General features: G+C 43.8%; 1 protein-coding gene and 2 long non-coding RNA genes across 4 annotated transcripts; all 3 read left to right on the top strand.

The window, feature by feature from the left end:
- The first annotated feature begins 2,253 nt into the window (after window positions 1–2,253).
- Window positions 2,254–2,899, top strand: LOC124705883. 2 transcript variants are annotated; one of them, XR_007004183.1, is made up of 4 exons: window positions 2,254–2,274; window positions 2,359–2,410; window positions 2,528–2,574; window positions 2,790–2,899. It is a non-coding gene; the product is annotated as an uncharacterized LOC124705883 (long non-coding RNA). The 2 variants fall into 2 exon arrangements; XR_007004182.1 differs by having other exon boundaries at window positions 2,787–2,899.
- Window positions 2,900–3,387: 488 nt separating this feature from the next.
- On the top strand, window positions 3,388–4,896 carry LOC124650516. The gene is made up of 3 exons (XR_006987040.1): window positions 3,388–3,467; window positions 3,827–3,882; window positions 4,822–4,896. It is a non-coding gene; the product is annotated as an uncharacterized LOC124650516 (long non-coding RNA).
- Window positions 4,897–8,021: 3,125 nt separating this feature from the next.
- Window positions 8,022–11,021, top strand: LOC124707700 (ADP-ribosylation factor 2). Its single transcript, XM_047239367.1, has 7 exons — window positions 8,022–8,154; window positions 8,628–8,788; window positions 9,183–9,253; window positions 9,536–9,655; window positions 10,010–10,128; window positions 10,319–10,400; window positions 10,717–11,021. Exons 2-7 carry the CDS (start codon window positions 8,641–8,643, stop codon window positions 10,720–10,722), a joined length of 546 nt encoding a protein of 181 aa, XP_047095323.1. The 5' UTR covers window positions 8,022–8,154; window positions 8,628–8,640; the 3' UTR covers window positions 10,723–11,021.
- The last annotated feature ends 8,102 nt before the right edge of the window (window positions 11,022–19,123 follow it).

Below are 19,123 nucleotides of genomic sequence, written 5' to 3'. Positions count from 1 at the left end.
CTTCGTGGCCGTTGGATCACCCCATCGGCGTATCTGGTCCGTTCGTTGTTGCCTCTCCTCCCACTAGCTAAAGCCATGCAATGGCCATGTGCTACCCGCCTCTGGCTGCAAGTGGGCCCCACCATCGTCCGGGCCCGCCTGTCGGTGATCGTGGGTGAGATTGCTCTTGGTCGGACGTGGTTAACCTCTCCTCCCACTAGATAAAGCCATGCAAGGGCCATGTGCTACCCGCCTGCGGGCCGCAAGTGGGCCCCACCATTGTCCGGGCCCGCCTGTCGGTGATCGCGGGTGAGATTGCTCTTGGTCGGACATGATTAAAATAGGCAGCCCACGGTCCAAACCCTAGCCGCACTCCCCCAATCCCCGCATGCCCCCGATCCACGCTCTCCCCCAATCCCGCAAGCGGGGGCGGCGCGGCGGCGTCGACGTGACGCAGGAGGGCGTCGGCGGCGCCGCAGAGCTCCGGGCCGGCGGTGGAGAGGCGGAGCACGGGGCGGCCGAGCGGGGCCATGCTCTCCCCTAATCCCGCGCGCAGGGGCGGCGCGACGGTGGGATTCCCCTCGAAGCGCGCGTCAACGTGGCGCAGGAGGGCGGCGCCGCAGACCTTCGGTCCGGCGGCGGAGAGGCGGAGCACGGGGCGGCCAAGCGGGGTCGCGGCGTCAAGTGCGGCGGCGCGACGGCCTTGTAGAGGAGCCCGACACGGAGGCGCCACGCCACGAGGCAGCCGTGGGAGCCGTAGACGCGGACCACGTCGTCGGGGTCGGGTGTCGACGGAGACGAACACGGCGGTGGATCCGGCGAGCGCATACGAGGGAGACGGTGATAGGCTGTGCGGTAGGGAGGCGGGGCTCTCGGGGTTGCTTCTTCCCCGATGTGGTTTGTTCCCTCCGCCCATTGTTTTTTCCATTATTCTTTGATATTGATGTGGATGTGGCTGCGGTGGATTCGGTCGTGGGTAGCTTTCTCTCGTGCAAGCGTGTGTGTATTTTTGGATCTCTACTAAGCATTTGTGTGGTGGGTGCCCGGGAATTGGGGCCGATTCGTGGGTGTGTCATGCGCACGTTGTTGTGGATCCGGGGATTTTGGGTGCTTGGGATGTTCCTTGTGGTTGATTTTCTTCGATTTGTGTTCAGCGCGTGTGGGTGTGCCTAGGCTGCGCAGGACAGAGTTCCGGAGTCGATTTCCTACGGTCTATCCGTGTTTTGCTGACCGTCAGCGGATGCGTTGGGGTGGCCTACACAGTTCTGCGTTTTTGGGTGTCTTGCGATTGGGCTGCGGAAACATTTGCATATTACTTCGTTGTGCGTGGGTGCTAATCCTTGGATGATGCTCCAGTTACTGGAAACACCCCACTCAACCAAAGCTGGAGGTCATGAGAGGGGAAAATCTTCGGGCATGACCACGGCCATGAGCACCACTAGCGCACTTTGTCCGAGAGTATCATCGAGGAGCAGCCGTTGTGGCTCGATGACCTACTCAACGAGCAATTGTATTTTGGAAATTCTCGCCTTAATAATACAATTGGGAACAAATGTCATCTTCCTTATTTGCTTTTCCATATTCTTTGCTGGCTTATTTTCTAATGAATATTTTAGAAATTACATCTCGCGGCATTGTGCTCATATCTATAAATTTTGTGTCGGGAGCATACACGCGAGATAAGATCACCTAATGGCTAATTCCCGGAAAACAACTAATGCAGAAGCTTATAACCCTTGGATTTGGAAAACAACAAGGTACTCATGCAATGCTTACTATCCATGTACATATCATCGGTGTAATGTTACCATGTATATTGATATTTTGAGGAAATGTAGACTGGGGTTTCCTACAAGTTGTCGGTTCAAGTTTAGATTTGCTAATGCACATGCCGACATGAAAGTTGAAATATATATATGGAGATTTATTAATATTAATCTGCTGCATAGTTAGAGGTTCATCTGGTATGGTCAATAGTTGGCCTGATGAGTGTAACATTGGCTTCGAATTGTTAGACAGATAGGCCCTGCATTTAAGTAGTGGAATCCACTCGGAGCTAATGTGATGCAACATCTTAGTTCTTGCATATGAAGGTGTGTAATGGTTGGCCTGCCTCGCTAGCGCTTTGCGATCCCTACAGCATGATAAGAACCATGGTTGATGGAACAATTAGAGCATAGCCACCGACGAACGCCACACTCCAAGAGGAGCCGCGGCTGGCCGGACGGCGGTCGGATGATCGGGCTGGTGGCGATCTAAGCAGCGTAGGCCGCCGCTTGCCATGTGTCACCGCTGGTGAGCGTCGTCCTCTCCGCACATCTCCTATCTTGTGAGGATTTTGCACTATCGGTTCTTAATATTTGCTCATGAATCACATAGGAGGATTTTAATCTTGGCCGGTGATTGGCTATCTCCACTTGGAAAACACTATGTGGGTGTGCAATTGTTCCTATAGATTTGTCCAATTCTATCTTCCACTACTCCTTTTGGTTTAATTCCCTAACATTTCATATTTATTCATTTAGATCTTTTTATTTATGGCTACGAGGTTGTTTCATGAAAAGGAAAGTGGGATGGAGGGGAAGATCGACCTATGTACTATCCCTTCCCCTCAATAGATTTTATTTGCTGAAATCTAGCTTAAAATATGTGACTTAATTATATGTACACTGCCTCTTGATTTTTTGACTTTTCTATGCAAGCTATTATTTTCTAAATAGATGAGTTATTTATAGGAGGCTTTTTGAGACAATCGTTGATGGGAGCAGCTGCTAATGAATTTTATTTGCATATCTCATGTTGTTTAGCAGGGGGAGTAATGAGAAGTGCCAATTATTGTGATGGATCTAGAGGAAAATACATTCTGCACACGCGTGTCTCCACGACGGCTGCCATGGCACAGCAGGGCGGGGCCTCTTCCTCTCCCTCCCCTTGCTCGATGCACCAGCCATGGAGGACCTCTTACCTGCTTCTTGTGTCCGCGGTGACGGTCCGTGAGCGTACCCGGCGCGAGGAGCTCTCCGCAGCGCAGGTACGACATCGGGGAGGCAAGGATGACGAGATGGTGGTCGCTTTCCCGGAGCTCGCTGCTGCCGGCGATTTACGCCACCACCACCCCGAGTTGTCACGCGTCGTTCTAGACCTGCGCCTGCCGGCCACCATTCAGTACAGCTGTAGCCCATCACATCCCCAACCTACTGCTCCCGGTGAGCTCCCTATTTTCCTCCTCTCTCTATTATTGCAAAAAAAATATGATGTTGAATGTGTACGAGTGCGAGAGATAGCTTCGCCGAACATCTTTCGATTCCGTAGATCTCATTGGTTGATCCTGTCATTCATCCAACACACATAGATGCAATTGTACAGATTGATGTCTATATTCATGTGGTAAGTCCGGTGTTCTTTTCGGGAGCCGGTCATTTGAGTATGGAGAGACGACGGCTTGAGATGAACTCAAGAACTTGCTCTTTGAAAGCGGCAATGTCAAGGTGGTAGCCTACAACTCCCTTTGCTTTACTATGATATGGTTTTCTATATTTAGAAATATCTCATTCATTCGTAATTAGTTGAGTTGTACCTAGCTTAATAAATCAATGCATACATCAAATGGATTCTTCCATGACAATTCTAATTTCCTGTTTATGATGGGCCGGGGTTTTGGGCTCAATTACTGAGTGATGAGTGATGTTGTTGTCTACTTGCCGCAAAATGAAGAAAAGATAAATTGTTTGGATTATGCATTTTTTTGATTTGTACGAGTCGGTTCTCGAATGCTAATTGGTTTTGTTAAAATGCAGCATATTTTCCCCTCTCATGACCTTATATTTTGGTTGTCCATCTAATCTAGAAATTGAAGGCACTATTTGGCTCACCCATGAGAAGCGCAAAATATAATACATGGAGGTGGGCTATCTCGAACACCACTTTTTTTTTCAATGCATCATGACCACATTTACTAGAAAACTTGATGATGTCATATGTTGCATACCAGATGATCCTTAAATTTTCTCATTGTTGGAACTATTTATTTCGCTTTTCTTAGAGGTATTTACCAACTCTATGTACACGAGAGTGCTCAATTTTTGGGAGGAACTTTCAAACATATTCTATTCCATTCATGTTTATTTGATGGGCATTCATATATGTTGATTAAAGATAGTTGGAATGAGTTTAGGTGTAGTAAAATCCGAATATTATTTTATAATTGGTTAAATCAATATGTTGCACTATTGCCATCACGTCTTATCGGTTCCTAACTGCTGCTGGTAGTACTTTTCATTTTTGGTTATTACAAGCGAGGAAAAGCTAAAAGTTGTCTTATTCTTGCTATGGGTAACCAGTTGTGGTTATAGCCATGGTGGAAATGAGATCCACTTCCGTATTTTGTTTTTTAGAACATACTGTATAATTATGGATTCTCTTTATTTCTCTCTTGTTGTCATGTATCTCAAACACATAGATCACATAATATATCAACGTCCACTTAAATATACAAGATTAGAAATTTGGTTGTGTAAGTAGCCAGGACAAATAAACATATGGTTTGTTAGCTCAAGAAATGCTCATCTCTTATAAACTTAAATGCTTTATGTTCTTTTTCACGTGCCAATGCTTACGGAATGTAAGCGAGAATAGGGTCTATTGAAAAGTGCAGCATGCAGTAAAGATATACTCCGTAGAACGAATATGACATTATTTAGCATTTCTAAGAATTTCCCAGGCAGCTATATCTTGGTCTGAAAAACATGTTTATTATTGTACATTAAATTTCTGTTGTACATGTTAGTTTCACTCATTATTTATTGCTAGGTTATCCCAACCAGAATCTTGATCTTGCTGCAGGTATTAGGCTGTTTACTGAAATATCACCACACTGCAGTACCAGTGGATTCCGACAAATCTTGCAGGTTCAGGCGAGGCCACACCAACGGCGAAGAGAGAGCTCAGAAATTGTTTGGTATCCATCATCAGCCTTTGCACCTATTCGTGATATATGCGGCTTTGCTAGATGTACCTTCATCTATGGTAGGCCTCACCATAGGTGGTCTCGCTTTATTTCAGCCGGTTGTGCACCATGTACTATCTTCACGGAAGGATGGAAATTCACATCAAATTTAAGTATCTTTGCTAATTTGAAAAGAAATTCACAAATATATTTATTTAGCTTGAAATTTGGGGATCTTCGGAGAAAATATTTAACATCAACAAGTATCTTTGAGAATTCATTTGTGCAGAGAGCTTTGTTCCATGATTCTGTTCGGTGTCGTGGCTTTAAAGATAGTTACTTATCCAGTAGACATGGTCTTTTGGTTTACTTGCGCTTCGTATACTTATCGTCTGCACGGGATGTCATGTTAGGTTCTTCCAAGTGTGGTTGATGATCCGTAGGAGCTACCGGCATCATCTCGATGCATCCGGAATAAATAAGAGGTAACCTCTCTTTCTATGTGTGCAAGCAGCATATCAATACATGCCTGGATGATGCTTCTATGTATCCCTTTGCTCAATAAGGTTCTGTTTAAAATCCTTTCAGTTGTAGAAAGTACAAAATGATACTTAAGAGTGAGAAGAAAATACCTAAACTATTGTCTTCCTATGGTAGCACCATCGGTTATACGAGTTTAAGAGTGCGATGAAATCACTGTAAAGTCGTGCATTTCTAGGAGATGTCAGGCATCACCAAGGGTGACTGTAGTTACTGCATAAACAAGGGCTTCGACGTGGCCACCGAAATGGATGTGAAAGTTGGTCCAAGGACGAGACAGTTGCCTAATAGTACTTCATTTCAGGAGATATTGGTGGCCCAATCTTGATAACCATATATGCCTTTTTAATATAAAAACATAAATGTGGTTCCATGTTAGAGATATGCTTAGAAGTAGCACCATGTTCATGTTTTTGTTCCGGTGGGAAACATAGTTTATTTCTAAAAATGTATTTAATACTAAATGACCAAATAGACGATGCATCACTTGGTGCTTATGTTTTGGCTATTGTGCTACTTGGCAGCACTACTCCTGGAGATTCTAAAGTTTTGGCTTGCATCATAGCGACATTTATAGTTTCAGTAACTTTGAGCTTCAGATTAAGGAGATACAAATGATTTTTTTGCTTATCATGGCTACCTCCGAACTCCGAAGTTGATGAAGAAGCTTGCTACCATTATTTGATTTTCCGTTATTTCTTCAACAATCCTTTCTAATATGTTTCCTTAAATTTTATATTTTTTAAATGTGAGGACGTGGTGATTCCTATTGTGCAGCGAACCAAGTCAAAACTTTAAAATGTTTTATCTCCTCCAAAATTACTTGATAAGAAATCCTGCAAATGATTTTAGCTTATCATGGCTACCTTTCTTTTGTCTAAAAATATGTATTATCATTTTTCCGTGTTGTTTTTATCACCATGATACCAAATGTAAATCGGTGCGAATCCAATGGGGTCGTGCGCCAAGGCGCACAATTATATCTTCGCTTATATTTATTTGAATATTTTTGCCATTGACTTGTTCATTCATATGGGTGTTTTTTTATATTATGCATAAAATCCGAAGTCTAAAAGGATTACACATTATGATACTATACGGGCATGTGCATGTTCTTGACTGATCTTTTTCTCTTAAAAGCTCGTCCATATCCTTTTGGACATAATCTATGCAATCTTTTGATGCATTATCTATATTTGACACTAACCACGCAATCATCATTTAGTATCACTTTATTTTTCCCTGAATTCATTCGAATAACCCGCAACTGTTTTTACTATTGTACAAAATCACGACGCTTCAATAGAAACAAATCTAAAAAGAGAAGATGTGAGGCACCAATTTTTATGGCATCATCATGGTGCGCTGGAAATAAAAACATAATTGATCCTTTCTATCTTTCGGTGTCTAATTTCATTTGTCATTTTCATTCTCGGAGGAGAAGAATTCTAGCTTGGATAGACAATTGGAAGATGCTAAGACTAATATGCAAGAGGAGATCATTCTGTTACAAAGATAGAAGGAACACACCCTTTATTGTTTACAAAATTCAAATGCTTCGAGTCAAGAGTCTTGAATGTGAGTTAGAGTAGCAAAGAGAAAACAACTATATTCTACGGCTCCGCCAATGAAGATCTGCGAAGAGTAACTCTAACCTCGAAGAAAGGGTCTGAAGATGTCTTGGTTAGTTTCCATGATGAAATTGTAGCAATTCAAGATAAGAAGAATAAAACCCTCTCGGAGTTGCAGCAGTTTGTGGTTTTCGTTGGGAATCTTAGAATTGAGGAGCAGATTTACGATGAAGACATGAAGAATAGCAATGCTAGCTTGACCAAGCAATGGAACGAATTAAGAGCAGCTTACTTGAGGAAACTGTAACACTACATGAAGAGAAGTAAATAACTCTGTTAGAGTTACAACATTCTCACGCTTCTACCAGGAACCTTGAGACAAAGGTAGAAAAGCAAATTGCGAGTATTTCGAGTTATACAACAATGTAATGATGACTTAGTGAAGAACATTTGTGGCTTCGACCCAACATTTTGGAAAATCCAAGGTTAAGTTGCGAAGGAGATTAAAGTGACACAAGAAAAGAGATAATGTATTAACCCAACTAAAACAATCGAGTTTTCTCGCGACGTAGCCTCCGAAGACCATTTATAGATAATGCTTTTATTGTTTCTTTTTATTTCGTTGCTCTTGACATAGCCATTGAGTGTTTGCTACTATAATATATTTTCTGGTTCTATATAAACGGTTTCCTACTCCGTCCGTTATATAGAGTTTTCATCGACAACGAGTTTACGGGATCGTGCGCTGCAGCCGCGCATTTAAATCTAGTATATGTAATGAATGGGCCACCAAATTCTCGGGGGGGGGGGGGGGGGCCACAACGACCGCCCGAGTTTATGTCACCGCACGTCGATGGACCCACTAACCAGCTGGCCCACGCAGCCCTTCTATGCGCCCTCCACAACGAAATCGGCCCCACCAACCGATGACCCGCCGTATATAGTCTCCTCCTATGTGCGACCACCCCGGTCTCTCTCTCTCTCCTCCATTTCTCTCCTCTTCCTCCTGCCTGCCACCCGATCCCCAACCCAGGAGGAAGCCCCGGCGCGAGGAGGGCGAGGAAGAGAGGAGGAGATCACCGAGGCCTCACGCACAGGGCAGCAGTCGTCGCGATCCCGGTAACCACCATTCGCGCTCATCCCGCCGGATCTCTCCTTTACCCGTTTCTCCACCGCTGTGCCGTTCGGCTTGATCATCGTTCGGATCGTGCTTTAATTTGTCTGTCGTAGCGATCGGCTTCACCTGCGTAGTTTTGGTCGATCACGGGGGAGGTCGATCTCCTCGTCCTGTCGGTATCCGGCAGATTCGATCGGTTTTCGGAGGGGTTGATTCGAGGAATCTGGCGCGTTTGACCGGTTCCGCTCGTTCCAACGCTAGTGCTCGGGAATCCGGCACGATTCCCCCGCGCAAGTTGCGCGCGAATCTGGTTCTGTTTCGGCGGTGTTCGTCCGCCGTGGCTCGGATCTGCGTGCCGCGGGCACGGGATCTCGTAGATCTAGCTGCCTTGGCTTGATTCCGGCGTATTTTTGTTCTTATTTTAGCGAGCCTGTGTACATGTGGATCTGTGTGGTTGACGCTTTCGCCTTTTCAGCGCAGGAGCCGAGATGGGGCTCACGTTCACCAAGCTCTTCAGCCGCCTCTTCGCCAAGAAGGAGATGAGGATCCTCATGGTCGGTCTCGACGCGGCCGGTAAGACCACCATCCTCTACAAGCTCAAGCTCGGCGAGATCGTCACCACCATCCCCACCATCGGTAAGCCACCATCGTCAATTTGCCATTACAGCATGTTATTTATCTTGTATGTAGTTTGTAATCGTATAACTCTCGGTTGTAGCTTTAGCATAGGATTGTGTGCATGTAATGCGTGTTCCATGGCAAGCAAAAGTTTGAGATCATTACGAAAGTGGCCAACTCATTTGCAACATAAGCCTCCTGTAGGAGTTAATAATTTGTTGCTTGTTCAATTCATGTTTGATATTACGCGTTAGACGATTTTTTTGCTTCCCATGTAATCTGTTGATGTGTATTCAGATGCTTTTGTTGTGAGTGCTTACTTTACCGAGGATTGTGATTAAGTTCTAGATAATTTCTTTACCTCTGCATTGCATGTATACGTTGATTGAATCTGTATGTTCTCTATCTGCAGGATTTAATGTTGAAACTGTCGAGTACAAGAACATTAGTTTCACAGTTTGGGATGTCGGGGGTCAGGACAAGGTAAGGAAAATTGTATAAAGGCCACATATATACGTATGTATGAACAATTTAGAATATATATAGTTGAGTGTGTTCAGTTATAGCATTTGCAATATCAAAATTATTACATGGAAGGACACCATCTTTGAAAATTTGTTAACAATTCAGAATCTATAGTTAAGATGAATCCTATTTCGTATCAGAATTCAAAAGTCTGCCGTTATGTTTTATACTTCCTGACATATTCTGTTTTTTTCTCTCTGCTTCTCATCTGATCTCTTTTTGTGTACTTTCCCAATACAGATCAGGCCCCTGTGGAGGCACTACTTCCAGAACACCCAGGGCCTTATTTTTGTGGTGGACAGCAACGACAGAGAGCGTGTTGTTGAGGCCAGAGATGAGCTTCACCGGATGCTCAATGAGGTATTACCACAAGGCTAAAAAATGTCTACACCTAGTCTGCTCCATAAAGATCATAAAAGTGGCCTATGTTTTGTGGATTCCTTTACCAGGATCTCTCATATACTTCCATATTTTGGATTTAATCTCTTGGCTGTTGGTGATCATAGCATAAGAACTATAGCAAGTAAATCAATACTAGTGTATCTGTGACAAGGAATATATATACTGTCATAGTATCATGTACTAGTTTGTTTATTGTTTCCAAAATGCTCATCGTCTGATGTCCAATTAGTTTAGTTCGAGGAGTTCGCCTCCTCTCATCATTTTCTCAGTGATGCATGGGTTAATGACAGCAATATTGTATAATGATTGTAGGATGAGTTGCGTGATGCTGTGCTTCTGGTGTTCGCAAACAAGCAAGATCTTCCTAATGCCATGAATGCTGCTGAAATCACTGATAAGCTTGGCCTGCATTCCCTTCGCCAGCGACACTGGTATGTTTCTATCCTATGCCAAAAGAACTTTATTCCCCATTGAGTAAGATGATTGGTCTCCAATAGCATACCTGCCTAAACTCTGTATTCATTTTGAATTTTGTACTATTCAATCTACATTCTATTGCCTTGTGCATAATGACTCAATTTACTACCTGTCCCTGAACTTACGATTTGATACTTGTTTCAGGTACATCCAGAGCACATGTGCTACCTCTGGTGAGGGTTTGTACGAGGGGCTTGACTGGCTGTCCAACAACATTGCCAACAAGGTATGCCGGCCATATATTGATGTGCTTGATTATTTGATCAAATGAATGAACATTTGCACACTGATGTATTTGCAGTAGCTACTCCAATTTGGTAACCATACAAACATTTAATGGTTTCAAATTAGTGGTTTCCATCTGCTCCTAGTGGTAGTAGTCTAAGTATATTTAACCAATGTCTGTACTTGGCAGCGTTGGTACATGAAAAATGGGCTATTTGCTCACTCTGGCTATTATATATGCGTGAAGTTTCTCTAGCAAGTAATTTTGTTCCATTAATTTCTGCAACTAACTACATGTGCTTAATTTCTTGAAATAGGCTTGAAGCATCTTGGCAGGAGCTTCTTCTATTATCTGGATAAGCTGGATGATATTCGGATTAATGCTGCCTTTACGTATTATAAACTATAGTCTTGACAGATAATGTGCGTGTTTCGGGAAAGATCAGCTCTTTGTGAGAGAGCTAACTATCAGAATGTTTTCATGGGTGTTAATTGTCAGTGGCGCTGTTTGTTTGCCCATCAAAGTTCTTACTATGTCCTTTGTACCCGCCAACTCTGAGAGACTTGAGACGTTGTAGTATTGACTTGTCTTGCCATAGATTGTTGTGAATGTTTCTTCCAATGACGTCGATTTCATGTTGGACAAATAAGCATTCCGTTGAGATCCCTGTTTAATCCGCGTGGGCAGAGAAATCTTGTGTCGTTTCTCAATCCCACACTGTTGAACGAACCATCTTGCATGGAATTTTCAATAAGGTCCGACCTCATGTTATTTTAACTATAAAACTGAAGGACGAAAAGTGGACTTTCTTCCGTATATGATTTTAAGTACTCCATCTGTTTGGAAATGTAAGATATTGAAGCGATTTGTTTGGTTCATCTACTTTAGTTCGGTTTGTATCTAATCTATTTTCATATGTAGGTTCACTTATTTTTGTTTTTATGATTATATCTAGCCTCCTTTAAAAGTATATAAAACATCTTACATTAATGCACAGAAGGAGTATGTGTTAAAAGGACCATTTGTCCTTTATTTCTTTTAGTAAACTGGTATACATATCTGTCCCTTAAATTCTGTATGAAGAAACTATAAACATTGTGACATGTTTATAAGACAAGTTAGATACTCAATTTGTTACTTGTTTCACTTCCGGCAAAGATATTTTTTTGTTATTACGAGTTTAATGTCTATGTGGGAACCATATGCCCATAGTTCCAAATCGCCGCTGTGATAGACGGAGTCGAGCCGAGGTGAGAGATGCCGCCAGCCCGCACCCTTCTCCTCCCTTGTTCCTCCCTTCAGTTTCTCTATGGGCGTGTTTGGAAGGCTGGTTTTACCTTGACGCGTCAAGCCAACAAATTTTAGTTTGTTTGGTTGCTCGAAAGGCTTTCGCGTTGCGGTACAACCGCTTCTCAAAGCATCCTCAGGAGGAACACCTGAATCGGCAGTTTTTAGCCGGCCTGTCCTGTTGTTGTTCAATTTTGCACATCCTCGTGCAACGATTGCACGCGTGGAGAAGCGCGGGAGATACTGCATCATCTTGGCCATCGCTCCCTACTTTCAGTCACCGGTTCCCTCCTCCCCCTCTCTCCATTTAACTCTCTCACTGACACACGCCACTGTTCCATTAACCACCGCTCATGGCCTCCTCGCCTCTCCCGCCTCCTTCCGCCCCAGCACCGATGGATCCCGCGGCTAGCCCGACGGTCACCAGGCCAAATGATGCGATGAGGCGCATCCTCCAGGAGTACGACACCGTCGGCCACGATTCAGTGGCGCAGATCGATGTCGGTCGAGTACCGGTGTTTAATCGCCCGTCGCTCATCGCGACCAGGCCCTTCCGCGTGGGTACGCGCAGCGCGACCGTTGCCGCTCTACAGGCCGCCGAGATTCCTTTGGCGGATCCCGCGACGGGGGTTTTTCAGCCCTGCCTAGGGTTTCCTTCGGCGAGGGCGGCGACAATGGCGGCGGGTGCAGTAGGCTCCTGCAGTGCTCTCACCGGGTTCGCGTCCACCTCGATGCACTCGATGATGCCATGGGGCCAGTCGCGTCCGGCTGCTCCCAATGGCGCGCGCCGCCGTTCGGCCGACCCCGTGCTCGTCGGCAGCCGTATGCTCCGTCCGCGTCTCATCTTCCGTCCGTGGCTCCGGCGCCCTGCCATCCGACTGCTGCTCGGGCTCCGCCTCCGCCTCCACCTGCATTTGGGGTGCGACCTCCTGTACTACATGCCGGCGCCGGTGCGTAGCCACGTCCTCTGTCCGACCCGCTAGCTCCCCGACCCATTGTAACCACTCTCTATCCCTTCCTCATCGGATTGATGTGAATGTAGACCGGATTGATGTCAATGTAGACCCGATTGATGTCAATGTAGAACTGATTGATGTCAATGTGCGTTGCATGTTAGTCAGAAGCATTGCATGCTTGTCATAAGCATGTCAACGACGAGTAGGGTGATCTTGAGCTTATCAATGACATGATGATCTTGAGATTGTCATTGCCATGATGATCTTGAAATTGTCACGGCCATGATGGACTTGAGCTTGTCATTGCCATTGGAGCTCACCAATGCAAGTATCGCTCCCTCTTGTCATTCTCATTGCATCTCCAGAACTGGCTCTTCCTGGAAACTTTCCCGGAAGGGCCCATAGTGGAGGCATGGGACATTGCCGTCCGGGTGCAGTTTCAGGACGCCAATGAAGGGTTCATGGAAGACCACCGACAGGTCACCGCGCCTAGGGTTCACGCTGGGCGTCTTGCTGACCTGGTGCATGGTCCCAGGTAGCGACTGGAGAGCCACGACCTCATTGCCCTCGCTGTGCCACCCTACATGGAGTAGCTCCTGATCAGGAAGTACAAGCTGAAGAACAATGGTCTGCCGGTGAAGGTGGCCTTGTACATGGGCGAGTGCTGCGAGTGGCGGGTGCAGCTCCAGTGGGGCGCCGAGCGCGTCGGCTTCATCAACTCCTGGAGTGAGTTCGCCGACAAGGCTGACCTCCACATCGATGACACGACCGTCTTCACCCCTAAGGACAATGGCTTCCAAGTCGACGTCTATGGGAAGGAGAGTTCCTGCTCCAGCATCGACAGCTGCAGAAAGTATCGCGAGGGCTCTTATGTTGATCCTCGCCATTAGGGTTGTGTGCTTGTTCTCTGTCTCTGCTGTTGTGAAGTTGTAGTTGTTGTGCTAGCCTCAGGAGGCTGTTAAACACTTGTTTTTGTGCATATGTGCCTATAATGTTGACCTCAACAGGCTGTTGAACATTGCTTTTGGACTTGGGTAGTCCGCCCCCAGGTTTAAGCAGGCGTCTTACCACTCTGACGCTAGGATTAGGTACTAAGTACTATGTTCCATGTGTATATAACTATGTGATGTGTTTATGATCATATTTGTGCTGTTGTGTGCCGCTATGTGATGGTAAGGTCACCGTATTTGAATGTGGTGAGGAGAAGCACAATCTGGGTGCCCAAAATGGCAATCAAACACATATGATGTGGCTGAACACAGATGGAAATGGAACACTTTATTCACGCATCCAAAAAACCTGCACTTCTATACGCAGTGATGCAACACAAACGACCAAACGATGGACCGAATCTGGCCCCGTGTGGAAAAAACGTATTCATCGTTTGGTCCACTGCACCAGTTATGCAGGAATCCGATCCAGGCTACGAAATACGCCCTTTGTGTTGCTGAGCTAAGGGTGCTGGTGCGCTCCGTTTTTGCCTCCTCCCAGGCCTTCAACTGGAGAAGCCGGGGACTCCGTTGCACCTCGCTCCATCTGACCTTGCCGCATTTGGCCCTTTGGCAGGTGCACAAACTTCCCTCTTCTCTCGCTCTCTTTGATTGTTGCCTGTGTCATCTTAACATATATATACTGTATTTAAGATACAGAGTTTGCAAATCACTTTTGAGATAGCAGGGGTTCTCAGTTCTCGCAAATAAACAAAATTTGGTCTTTTGGTAGTTGCAGACAGTGAGTGTCCTCTTTTTCTGCAGATTGGGACTCTAGAGAAAGATGCATATCCAGCATTTGATGAGCTAACTTCAAAGATCGGTACATTGAATCTTGAGCGAGTTAGGAAAATTAAGAGCCGTCTTGTGGCAATTCCTGGATATGTGCAGCAGGTAGCCAATTAAACTTATTCGAGGAATCAATCTATATCGTTAGTGGTGTTTTGAAATATGGGAGCATATGATCCCTCTATTTTGAAATGCATCTCACAAATATTTTAATTTTTTTAAATTGAAACATAAAATTCGCACGCACATCTTCACGTGCTACTCACAAAGTCGTTTCATAAAAAATTAACTTGTCATGTGACATGTGTAAAAAAGATAAAACTCAGTGATAAAAATTAATGCTTTTCACAAGATAATTTTTTTACATAGACCACAAAAATATTGTGTTTTCGTTAAACTAGACGAACGCACATATATTATGGAGATGTGTAGAATTTTTTGTCAATTTTTTTTGACATTTCAAAATATGATTTCTTGATAGAAGGAGCATACGCACCTGAAAGCCGAATTGAATTTCGACCTATATCATATATCTTATCTTCGGGTTCTGCTACTGTATCATAATACTATCACGGGTAGGTGTTGTCGAACATAATATGTTGTTTCATTCTGTTGGCTACTTTTGGTATCATTATTTGTTTGACTTCTATAACTAGGTGAATAATTTCACCAAACCTTCACCCTCGTCTTAAACATGCACACATCTGACTACTGCCTACCTCTGTATCTATTCTTTATCTCAATAATTTCCTCGCAAAATCCTATTCAATGCAATCTTGTCAACTCATTTTCCTTCTTGACTTGCACAACAGTTGATAACATTTATTTTCTGAAAGGTGAGAGACACCTATTAGATGATGAAATGGATATGGATGAACTGTACTTCACTGCAAAACTTTCTCAACAAGATACCAGCGAGAGACTTCATCCAGAGTTGAGGTTGATGATCATGATCCATCTCAGTTTGAGGAGGATTAGATGTATCTTTCATGATAAATAATCATGTGCAAACTTACTGTGTTGCTTTTAGGATGTAACAAGCTCCGAACGTGGTGGTTGATACTTATCATAGTACTCATCAGACAAGTACTTAGATACATATTAGCATGTTCTTGGGCAGTTCGTCCACACTTAAAAGATCACCACTTCCAAGTCGCGCTTTCTGCGATTCAAAAGGAGTCTACTGCAGGGTTACAACAGTATCTTCTCAGCTCCGGCTGTAGCTAGCCAAACAATACAGGTTGCACTCTTTACGCGGATTATATATCAGCATATATAATCATACTCATTCATTTTGAGTTAGAAGTATTTAGGTATGCAGGAAACAAAAAATGAACAAAAGGCGGAGATGTTAATGATCCCTCTGGAAAGGAAAAAAATACGAATGCTCTACCATGATTAGTTCTTGAATCTCAATTTCCTTGAGAACTCTGTGACCGACTATATAGCACAAGAAGAGTAATGCATTAACTCATTCCAGTAAACAAATCAAAAATAAAGCCATAGCTTTATAATTTTCATCGAGCAGAACATTTCATCAGATACATATGCAAGTAGCTAGCAGGCTGCCATGCGTGCGTGCCTCCGGTTTGGGGTCTAGGGGCACTTGGGTTTGCCGTCCTTGGAGTTGACGAGGTTGGCGTAGCAGGGACATTCGTAGCGTGTGTCCTGGCCGGTGCCGGAGGGGACGCAGTTGCACTTGCCACAGCAGATGTTGCAGTCCTTATTGCACATCTCGTTCTTCCTATCGTTCTTTGCGCAACGAGCCTTACACGCGGATGGGCAATCTGCACAACAGAAATATCAGATCGCGTACAGATGCATATTGTCAGCATGTCCTCAAGTTAACCAGACGCTGATCGAGGACACATGCGTACCTATCTTGGGTGCCGGCTGCGCGTCCGCAACCATGAGAAGGGCGACAAGGAGGAGGAGGGCGATGGCAACAAGAGGCTTGAAGGACGCCATGGAAGGAGCTCTTTCGGAATATTACTGAATTGCTACCTAGCCACGTATCACTTCAAATGCTCGAGGTATGCAGCTTGGGCTCCTGGCTAGCTCCCCTATATATATACAGTCGAAATGGAGAAATTGCCGGATAAATATATTGCATGTAATTAACGGCTGATTTGATCACATTTACTGTCGTGGATTTAATGGGGCGTAACGTTGGGATTACCTTAACAAATTAGGAACCGTACGAAGCTAATTATATTCATGCCTTTTCCTTTTCGCATCACTTCAACTAGTATCCTACCTTAACTACGTTATACTAAATCATTCCCTCCTCAAAATTAAGCCTGCTATCGGGCACCTGATTAATCGTATGAAATCAAGTTGGTTCCAAGTTGCTTAATTTGACTTGTGTGGTTGGGATCGAACCGAAGAGCAAACAGAAAAACATATATGGATATTCATAAAATTCGAATAAACAAATACCATTGGATAACATGGAATTCCTAAAAATAAATGAAATATTAAATAAAAACTTAATAAGAACCCAAAGAACAACAAAATGAATTTTCTCTTATTTTTTGGAGGTTATTTATTTAGTCTTAAATTATTGAGACTGAAATACTAACTAAAAAGTATTTTCCTTTATTTTTTAAATACATAAAGCAAAGAATATAATAAAAAGTAGTATTAGATTATATTAGGAAGTTTCTTTCTAATTTTAATCAACTATTTAACAATTTATAGAACTATTTATTTTTATCCAAATGGATGTTTTATTTTAAATAGTTACTAAAATAGAATGAAAATAACAGGAATTTTTTATTAAGTTAACAATATTTTTTACCAATTATTCTATGATTTTTAATAAATTATTTTGAGGCATATTAATACCTTATATCAAGATATATAAGTCCTAGATAAATATTAAATCAATTCTTTTAAGTTCGTAAAACCTAATGAATATTTTTTAATACTCTGTGGGTTTCTAGACATCCATCCTTTCTAGACAAAAGGTGTATAGTTTTTTTGTTGAGAATTTTTTTAAATTAAATACAGAGTGTATTGCGTTGTATCACTTGTCTGGTCAACTTTTTAAAGGATTTGTTTAAGTTTTCTTATCTTCCGCAAACCTCTAATTTCTCACGTAAATTGTCGAAGGCAATCCCACCCAAGCCCGGTGTAATTATTCCTTCATGTGCATTCTTTAATTTTCGTGCCAAAAACCATGCACCATATTGAAAGAACATTTCATGATCTCTAGTGTTTTGTGTGTTTGACAAGAATACCGGTGATATTTTAACGTGATGATAAGTGTTGTAGATGAAGTGATTGGTCACCTCTGTTGAAATCGATCCCCCAAAAAGGAAGAAAAGAAATGTGCTGAAACTGCCCAGGCCGGCACTGCCGGCGGATGCAGTCTGACACTGCTGGCTGTTCCAGGCCGGCACTACCGGTGGAAGCAGTCCGGCATTGCCGGTTGCATCAGGCCGACACTGCCGCCGGGACCGTTTCGACATGATTTTCAAGATTATCTCCGGGGCAACAACTGTCGGTTATTTTTGGCCGGCACTGCCGCCGAGGTTGCTCCAACGGGAAGATCTGGCTGAGGGGTACTTAATGGACCCTTCTTTACCTTGGAAAGTTGCTCCTTCTCCCCAAGAACACACCATTCAGCTAAGCCACAAAAATCACTTGATCTCCTACCTCAACCACCCAAAGCTCATGATCTTTGGAGAATCGAAGGAGAAGATCTTGATCTACATTCTCACCAAGCGATCTGCATTTCCCCCCCATTTGCTTGAGGCCCCTTTTGCTAGTTTTTTTTTTGAAAACCCTAGTTGTTGTTAATTGATTTGATCTTGTTGTTGTTGTGTTGTCACACCTATTAATTGGGAGCCTCCAATTCAGTTGTGGATGTGTGCCCCAAGAACCTTGAAAGGCCCGATTTCCACCTCGAGGAAATCCCTTAGTGGACAAGTGAGCTATTCCTTTGTGGCATTGCTCACTGGAGAATAGGGTGAGGCCTTCGTGGCGTTGGTTAAGCCTTCGTGGCAACCACACCCATCCAACGTAGACGTACTTCCCCTCAAAAGAAAGGAACTACGGGAATCATCCCTTGTGTCTCCGCGTTCCCCACTCTCGGTTACCTCTATCCTTATTGCATTGCTATATCTTGCTTAGTTATTTATTTTGTCATCTAGGTAAATTCACATAGTTGCATATATAGAGAATTTACCTTCGCGTCAAGCCTTAATTGAAAAAGAACTAAAAATTGGGTAGCACCCATTCACCCCTCCCCCTCTAGGTGCAGCATACAATCTTATCAATTGGTATCAAAGCTTTGGATATTATTTCGGGCTTAACCGCCTAAGAGTATGACGGACGATGAGAATACGGAAGGGGCCGGGAAGCCGGCTTCCATGGACGATCTCAAGTCTTTGGAAACATCCTTGAGATCCTCCTTGGAATCTAATATGCTAGATATGAAGAAATATCTTGCAAAGCTACTAAAGCCGTCGGTTCCTCCCATTATTCCCATCACAAAGGACAAGGACAAGGACTCTTTATTAGAGGGACATGCTTCGGCATCAACCTCTACTAAAAAGCCCTTGGACGGTGACGACCTAGCAAATGTTAAAATCTCTAGTGCTTCTCCCAAAAAGGGCATGGTGAGAAGGAGAGCTACAATGCCGTTGATTGGCGCTCTTGATACGTCTCAAACGTATCTATAATTTCTTATGTTCCA

The sequence above is a fragment of the Lolium rigidum genome, chromosome 4, assembly GCF_022539505.1.
Source record: "Lolium rigidum isolate FL_2022 chromosome 4, APGP_CSIRO_Lrig_0.1, whole genome shotgun sequence".
NCBI classification, from domain to species: domain Eukaryota; kingdom Viridiplantae; phylum Streptophyta; class Magnoliopsida; order Poales; family Poaceae; genus Lolium; species Lolium rigidum.
This window is presented reverse-complemented; position numbering and strand designations above follow the sequence as displayed.